The sequence below is a fragment of the Amborella trichopoda genome, chromosome 10 (genome assembly GCF_054954075.1).
Source record: "Amborella trichopoda isolate Santa Cruz 75 chromosome 10, AtrichopodaSantaCruz75HAP2 v2.0, whole genome shotgun sequence".
Classification (NCBI taxonomy): Eukaryota; Viridiplantae; Streptophyta; class Magnoliopsida; order Amborellales; family Amborellaceae; genus Amborella; species Amborella trichopoda.
The window spans coordinates 16354050-16363060 of record NC_142345.1 but is presented as its reverse complement, the minus strand read 5'-3'; the positions used below and the strand labels follow the sequence as shown (position 1 = coordinate 16363060).

The 9011-nt window shown below is 43.1% G+C and overlaps 1 protein-coding gene across 1 annotated transcript; it reads left to right on the top strand.

The window, feature by feature from the left end:
- The first annotated feature begins 4024 nt into the window (after positions 1 to 4024).
- On the top strand, positions 4025 to 7618 carry PHOX2 (Octicosapeptide/Phox/Bem1p (PB1) domain-containing protein / tetratricopeptide repeat (TPR)-containing protein). Its single transcript, XM_006849009.4, has one exon. The coding sequence runs from the start codon at positions 5022 to 5024 to the stop codon at positions 7344 to 7346; it is 2325 nt and encodes a 774-aa protein (XP_006849072.2). The 5' UTR covers positions 4025 to 5021; the 3' UTR covers positions 7347 to 7618.
- Positions 7619 to 9011: the final 1393 nt, after the last annotated feature.

Here is a 9011-nt window from a genome sequence, read left to right as displayed (position 1 = left end):
CAGTGAGCACTGCCGAGCGTGAACTTTCTTCTCTCCCCCTTTTTCTCCTACACGGCAGCACACACTGTCGGGTGTGGCACTTCTTTCTCTCTCTTTTTTCTCTGTCTTGCGGAGCACAACCTCTTTCTCCTTTCTTCGCTCTCTCTCCTTTGCTTGCTTGGCCAAAGGACAGGCTGAGCCTTATCCTGTTGTGCTAGTCTTATCACCGAGCATCCTAGCCATCATACTGGTATAGTTACTGTGCCCATCTAACTGTCGTGTCAGACCAGCCGCTGCGCCAGACCAGCTCTGTACCAGTCTTATCGTTGAGCAGTCTAGCCATCGTGTCGGTTTAAGTCACCGTGCCCATCTAGTTGCCACGTCAGACTAGCCGCCGTGTCAATCTTGCCAATGTGCCAATCTAACCGCTCGGTCAAACTTCTTCTCTCTCTCTTTCACTTCTCTTCTCTCTTTCTTCTCTTCTCTTTTCTTCTCTCTTTCTTCTCTTCTCTTCTCTTCTCTCTTTCTTCTCTTCTCCCCTTGGGAAGGTTTAGCGAGAGGCAAGCTAACCTTCACCTTCTCCCATCTCTTTTCTTCTTCCTCTCTCTAAAGCAAACACTTTTCTTTCTTTGTCTCTGAAGTATCTAGGTGAAAAACAAACCCGTCTTCGTTTCTCTTTTCTCTCTTCTCAAAAAAAAATATATTTTATCTCTGTAGTGTTGAGTGAAAGTCAAACTAGCCTTCGTATCTCCTTTCTCTTTCTTCTAAAATACTCATCTCTGAAGGATATGAGTGAAAAACAAATCAGCATTCGTTTCTCATTTCTCTTTCTCTGAAGGATCCAGGTGAAAGCCAAACCAGCCTTCGTGTCTCTCTTCTCTTGAAAATATACATTTTCTCTAGAGGACTAGTTGAAAGACATACTAGCCTTTATTCTTTTTCTTTCTCTTCTCTTTGTTTTCCAAAATACACATGACCTTTGAAGTACTATGTGAAAACCAAACCAGCCTTCAAAATTCTCCTTTTCTCTGAAGTACTAGGTGAAAAGCAGACCAGCCTTCAAATTTTTCCTTTTCTCTGATGTACTGGGAAAAGCATATCAGCCTTCAAAATTCTACTTTCTCTAAAGTACAGAGTAAAAAGCAGACCGGTCTTCAATGTATTTCTCTTTTCTTTGAAGTATTGGGTGAAAAGCAGACCAGCCTTCAAACTCTTCTTTCTTTCTTCTTTTCTTCTTTTCTTCTTTTCTCTTTCACCTTCTCTATCTCACCCGTTTTCTTTCTTTCTTTATTGTAAGATATGTATTAAGAGTCCCTCGTCAAGGAAACATCGTAAGGCTGTCGAATTGACATGGACTCCATTATGTTAATTCTTCTATTTTCTTTGGGTACACACGCACGTGTGCGCTCACCCTATGACAAGGTGGGGTCTAGGACGCACTTGTCTGTGTTCTAATGTGTGTGTTATTGTAGGTATGAAGAAATAAGCCAAGGGAGACGTTTCTGAACCAGCCACCGGCCAGGGGGGTATTCTATGTGATCTAATAAGGCACCCATGCGAGTTAGCCTGAGCTTATCACAGACCCACGTGAGGTAAGTCCCGCCTCATGACTCAATTCCTCTCTCACTGGTTGGTATTCCTGTCCGCGTCTGCCTTACACAGTTCCCGAGACAGCGGTCTCAGGTCCCAAGTCTATCTCGAACCCAGAACCATGCCACCAAGTCATCTCGAGAAGGGTGAGATCGAGGCATCTAACCATATACTTCATGGGAATGATGGAGATTTGCAGTGAAGCCCAAGTGAACAAAGGCCTGTGATGGGGTGGTTGAGACTCCCATGGTTTTAGCGAGGCATTTGGAGTTAAGTGTAAGACTCTATTTCCTTAAAAGACAAGAATTGTCTTTAAGATTCCCCAAAGATGATTGGGCTGAACCCAGGGTTATAGTGGATTAGGAAGCTCATAGCTTGTTTAGAAAGGGGGCTAATGAGCTTAGGGTTCTAGGCTTCACTTTGGCCAAAGGTTACCTGCTGAGGGGCTAGTGTGTGTAGGTAGCGCAAAGAGCATAACTCATTTGACTACCATGTGTTATTGTGCACAACTGTGTGCTAAGCTCATAGCTAAGCCAAGGGCTTTGTGTGGGTCCATGAAGAGATTGCGAAGGGTAGCGAAAGAGGCACTCTTGGACATGGGCCCATAAGAGTAGAAACAATAATGGGCCCACACTTAGGTGCAAATTTGGTATACTCAAGAGGGATGGGTTCAGACTTAAGTGCACCTTTAACAAATGAGAGAAGCGAGATGAATTTGATAGGGCCGCGCCTAGGCACGTGCCCAAAAGCTTGTGGCAAAACAGGCGGTAAAGGAATAGTAGACTTTTGTTGGGCCACACTTGGGCACGTGCTCGAGAACTCGTAGCGAGTTGAGAGAGAGAGAGAGACAGAAGGCTTGACGAGGCCGCGTCTCGGCACATGCCCAGGTATTCATGACAAACCGAGATGTAAAGCTATAAAGGGGGTGTGATGGGGCTGCGCCTAGGCGCGTACCCAAGAGGCCACAGCGAAAGTGTGAGAGAAGAGGATAAAAAGAGAGGAATAAAGGGGCCGCACCGATGCACATGCCAAGGAATTCACTGTGTATAAGAGAGAGAGAGAAAGTTTACCCCCAAAGTGAGTTTAGGGTTTTTACTTTTCTTTACCGCTTGCATTTTTCTCTTTGAGAGAGTAATTTTCAATCAACAAGTGATTCTTGAAGCCAAGGCCAGCACTAGCTCCTCCCAACCTCAAGGCACGATCCTTGTTTCATTTCTTTGCTTTCCATGTCGTTTTCCATCATTCTTGGCTGCCCATCTTTCTTTTACTTTTCCATTGCACACCCGGTGTTTGATCGAATGCCCCAATGCTTATTTTTGGTGCAATTGTGGTGCCATTGAGTTTATTGAGCAACTTTTGACACATATTGCCATTTCATGCATCATTTCCACCCTCCCCTGATGCTCTTTTGCTTTCATCACTTCATATTGACCGTGACCATCATGCGCATACGCGTCATGAGCACTTAGTCAAGGCGTTATTCATGCGTGGTGGTAGCACCCCACACTCTAGTCGCCAAGTTGTGGTTTTCATTCCCACCATTAACACCACCCGATTAATACCTTCAAAAAGCTAACTCCTAATCTACTTGAAAGAATTCGGTAGGGGCCTATCTTCCTCCACTGAATTACCCAAAAAAACAAAAAAACAAATGATGCTCAGGAGTGGTCTACTAGGGGCTTTCCTGTCTCCTAAAGACTTTGCAAGGCTACTTGGTTGGTCGCCCATGCACCATTGAACCAAATACGTTTATGTTGGCACGACGTAACCCTTTGCATACAATTAATGAGCATATAAAGATACTGGAGGATTGTAATTGCATCGGTCTTATATAAATTGAAAAATCAAGGGTCAAATATTGTAGTGCCGATGATGACTGTTCACATAAATAATGTGGTCCCGCAAGAGGCTTAATAAATACACTCTTTGCATTCGAGTTATTTCGAGCGCCTTCATTAGCACAAGTGGTTGACATTTTGGTAAAGGAAATTGTTGATATAAGGTGTCAACTTTATACTTTAAGGTAAGATGCACCAAAAAAACTCATTAGAGAAGGTGGTTTTTATATTGGAAAACCCTCAAATCGGTCATCTTAACTTCGAGATTAAAAAAAAAATGGTTTTTAGTCTTAAAAATTGTTAATTTTCTGGCACATTATCTAGACCGTCCATTTTCAAGATTTTCAAGTGTGTATAGATATGCTTCATCATCACTATTTCTGAAATTTTAAATATCATAATTGGGAGCAACAATAGATCTCATATCATCATAAGGCTTTATGGCACCGAAATTGTATTTTTCACATAATATTGAGATGCATCTTAGATTGTATATGGATGACACCTTAAAGAAACCTTAAATGGGTGAGGTTCATATAAGGTGTCAACCTTTTACTATTGAAGTAAGGTGCCTCACAAAATTATGAATACAACTTCGGTACCGTAAAACCTTGCAATAATATGAACATCTATTATTGCCCCAATTATAAATTTTGAAGTTATCTGTAAACGGTTGAAAATTTAAAAATCGACTATCCAAATAATGCGTTTGAGGATGTAATGTTTTTAAGATAAAAAGTCCCCTTTTTTTTTTTTTCGTATCTACGAATCTCGACATCGACATGATCACTTTGAGGTCTTTCACCACATGAACAACCATCAATAGTGACGTCGAAATGATCACTTTGAGGTCTTTCACCGCATGAACAACCATCAATAGTGGGATTGTCAGGCGCACCGTACCCGTGGTTGAGATCTTATATGAACTTTTTCCTTGGTAAAGGGTAATTGCTTTACAATCACGGGATAAACTCCCGAAGGACCGAGGCGAGAAATAGAGTCCCCTCCCTTGCATCGGAGTTTCTAGGGTTTTACGAAATCTATCTGTTTCCTGTACACATGGAGGCATATCGATTTGACCCTCCTCCCCGCTTCGTTGAAAAATGAATGAATCATTCTGACCTCTTTCTTTCTCTCTCTCCTCTCGCTTTGAGGTAAGTCCCTCTTCATCCATCTAATCTCGGGCCGCCTGCACATTCACTCACAGAGTAGGCGAAACAAAGCTAATTGTTTTATATGAATTTGGAGCTTTTGATCTGTTTGTTTGTTTGACTGCTAGAGTTTTAGGTCATTTATTTGGTGGAAGAGATTTTTTTATAGAGAGAGAGAGAGTTCGGTCTGGTCATTTTTTAGGATTGAAACCAGTCTGGTCTTGATTTAGGATTGAAAATTTTTTTTATCTATTTGTTGAAGAGTTTTTCATTGTTAGAGGGAATAAATGCACAGAGAGGGGGTGGCATAGAGCTTTTCCCCTTTCTTTCAATATCGGAGCCCAGGTGGAAGAGAGCTTTGCTTTTTCTTTCAATAACAGAGCGGAGGGAGCTTTGCCTCTTAACTTGTAGATTGGCGCTTCATTGAGGTGATTGAATTGTGGAGGCCAACAAATTGGTAACAATGGGCAAGTCTGGTGGGAAAAAAAAGAAGGCAGCCGCAGCTACATTAGCATCAGCAGTGGGCACTGGCAGTGGCGGAAATGGGGGCGAGACCATTAACAACGGACTGGATACAGAGTCAACAATCTTCTTAAAACGTGCCCATGAGCTCAAGGAAGAGGGGAACCGCCGCTTCCAATCCAAGGACTATATGGGTGCCCTCGAGCAATACGAGCAGGCTCTCAAGCTCACGCCAAAGTCCCACCCCGACCGTGCTGTCTTCCACAGCAATCGTGCCGCATGCCTCATGCAGATGAAACCTGTGCGCTATGATGCTGTAGTGGCGGAGTGCTCCCTTGCTCTTGAGTCGCAGCCGGGCTTCCCAAGGGCACTCCTCCGCCGTGCCCGTGCCCACGAGGCCCTGGGGAGGCTCGATCTTGCCATGCGCGATGTACAGATGCTGCTGCAGGCGGACCCTCGCAATGGTGATGCCATTGAGCTCGCTCGCCGCCTGCGTGTTCCTCTTGTCCATGACCCTGCCCAGCAGGACCTCCAGCAGAGGCCTTTGGTGGCCTCATCTTCGTATGCAGGAACATCGCCAGCTGCCCTTGGTGCGTCTGCAGTTGGGGGTGCCCCGATCGCAGGGCTTGGCCCGTGCTTGCCAGCACGCCCCAAGAAGCTGAGTAAAGCTCCCCCGCCTTCCCCACTTGAAGAACCATTGTCCTCATTGAGGGGTCATCCTGTTTTGAAACAAACACCCAAAATGGTTTCCCCTTCTACTCCGTCCGAGACTGTTCTCACTCCCACAAAGCCTGCAAATTTGAAGCCAGCGGCATACAGGACTGTGAATATGGGCAAAGAAGAGAGGGACTTGAATTTGAAGTTATCTGTGCGTTGGAGGCCACTGAAGTTGGTATATGATCATGACATCAGGCTTGCGCAGATGCCGGCAAGTTGTGGGTACAAGGTTTTGAGGGAGATTGTGAGGAAGAAGTTCCCATGCTCAAAGTCGGTGTTGATGAAGTACAGGGATTCGGAGGGGGATCTTGTTACAATCACAGGAACAGAAGAGTTAAGGTTGGCAGAGCTATGCGCTGACTTGTTGAAGAAGAAGGATGTGGTTGATGGATCTATCGAGGGTGAGGTTTTAGAGGAATCTCTTGGAGTTTTGAGGCTTCATGTTGTGGAGGTTAGTCCCAAGCAGGAGCCTTTAGTGGAAGATGAAGAAGAGGAGGGGCCTCTGGCAATGGTTGGAGAGGAAACTGGTTCCGCAATTGACATTGACTCTGTTGTAAAAGAAAAGAAGCAAAAAGAGGAGGGTGAAGCTGAAAGAAAAGAGAAGGGTGAAGATGAGGTGATGGAGATGGATGATTGGCTCTTTGAGTTTGCTCAATTGTTTCGTTCTCATGTGGGTATCGATCCAGATGCTCATGTGGATCTGCATGAGTTGGGGATGGAGCTTTGTTCGGAGGCATTGGAGGAAACCGTGACTAGTGAAGAGGCACAAGGCTTGTTTGAAATGGCCGCTGCTAAGTTTCAGGAAGTGGCAGCTTTGGCCTTCTTCAATTGGGGCAATGTACACATGTGTGCAGCTAGGAAGCGCATTCCTTTGGATGCCGAGGACCCTTCATCAAAGCAAGAGGAAATCCTTCGAGTTGCCTATGACTGGGTCCAAGACAGGTATTCTCAGGCTGGACAGAAATACGAGGAGGCCCTTAGAATAAAACCTGATTTTTATGAGGGCTTACTTGCGCTGGGGCAACAACATTTTGAGACTGCGAAACTTGGGTGGTCTTATGCCTTAGCATGTAAAATGGATTTATCAAATTGGGATTCAGAAGAAACAATTAGACTTTTTGATAGTGCGGAAGAGAAGATGAGAGCTGCCACAGAGATGTGGGAGAAGTTAGAGGAGCAACAGAAGAATAATAATGATCCTAGGGTTAGTGCCAGCAAGAAAGAAGAAATGCTTAAAAGAAGAAAGAAGGTCATTGCTTCAGGGAATTCTTCCAACTCCACTGAGGGAAATGGAGAGCTCTCTGCAGAGTCAATGGCGGAGCAAGCTCTTGTTATGAGGTCTCAGATTCATCTTTTCTGGGGTAACATGCTCTTTGAGCGTTCGCAAATCGAGTGCAAATTAGGGATGGCTGATAAATGGAAGAACAACTTGGATGCAGCCCTTGAGAGGTTCAAGCTGGCGGGGGCTTCTGAGACAGACATTGCTGTGGTCTTAAAAAATCACTCCTCTAATGTGGGGGTATCATCTGATGAAAAGAAGATCACTGAGGAGGTGAGTGTAGAAGCAGGTTTCCCTGAAAGTAACGGCACAAGTGAAGATAAGCTTTGATGGTGGTCATTAATGGTACTTCTTTTGAAGTATGGTGGGTTGGTGGGTTGACATGATGAACCACCTGCGTTTTTAAGTGGGTTGAGTTTGGTTTGCAGTTTAAGCCTTTAATTGAAGCTATGGTACAAGTTTGGGCAGTTTTCAGCTTGTCCTGTAGACTCTAGCTGCTAAAGTTAAGATTTTGTAAGCTGGACATTCTTTGTTTTATCATTTCTAAGGGAGGTAGCTTGTAGCCACTGTCATTATAATATTATTGACTTGAAAGTGATCCATTCTGTTTTTTCTTGAATATTAAGACAGTCCTTTTTGCATAGTAACTTTAGAATGCTAAACATACTCTCTCTTGTGATCCTAGACTAATGGGACACCATATTTCCATAGAAATTAGAGAAGTTTATTCTGGGGTTCATTTCTATATTTCTGGGAAAAGTATTTGACATTTAACCTTAGGAAACGAGTAGGTGCCTGTAATTCTGTGTTTCCATAGATGGGTTTTGCATCTCAATTAACTCTATATAAAGTGTTCCTCTGCAGAGCAACACTAACTATACATACACTCAATAATTTGCCTACACAATTTGTTATATGATCATCTTTCGTACCAATTATGTTTACATTTGAGTAAAGCTGCTAAATATTTACGATCTTTCATTCTATCCACTAATTACCATGAACCTCATGGCTTGTTTATCTGCTCATTGGAGCTCCATTCTTCTAGAGATGGGCAGTTTCAAAGTGATCCATCCCTTCATTGGGAAGGTAGACACTAGTTCCCTTAATGGCCTTCTCATAAAGGTTACCCCTGGAAGCTGACAGTGCAACTGGAAAGTGTAATTTTGAGCCCCTGGGAGATGATATGACTGGATTTGATGCTCCATTAGTCCTCTTAAACAGATCCCCTATGTTCAAAGGAAACAATACGTGGACCTATTGGTTCACTTTCTTAAATGGGATCAGGAATATGTGTTTTTAGCTTCTCAAGGTTGCAAAACCATGCTATTCTTTCCTGTACTCCATTAGAAGTTCAATGATTGCCGATTGAACTCTCAATTATGCTTGTCAATGACACCTTTGAACTGAAGAAAATGAATGGTTGATTGCGTTTAGATGGTTCCTTGGCATGACTGGGTTTTATTGGGCTGAGAATGTATCTATATGTCATACCTAATAGGAAGAAGAAAAATATTTAAGTTCCATACTATCCTTTTTACACATTATTTGTTGTACATGCACAAAGGGTTTAAATTTTGCAATTGAGAAAAAGCTCCATTTGGGAACATCACTTTTTGATTCTTGAGGAAAAACATTGACTTCATTTATAAAATGAAGGGAAAAAAAAAGAGGAAAAGCATGACCTTTATCAACCTGCAGGCACTTTTTTTTTTTTTGGAGTAAACCTGCTGTTACCTTTACAATTCAAAATCCATATGTATAAGTCAAGAGGTTGTGTCTAAGCAATGCGTGTAGTAGCCAAGTGTAGTAGCTAAGTGAGTGCTTATATACAGATTGTATTGTTCTAGGCCCTTCAAGATGAAACTTCTCTTTGCAGCTTTCATATGCTAAACATTCATGAGATAACTCGACGCTGAGAACCTCTTTCTTTTGTTGTGACTCCTAAATATACGTGGGTAATGTCACTTGGTTCTTTTGGTTCCCTTTATCTCC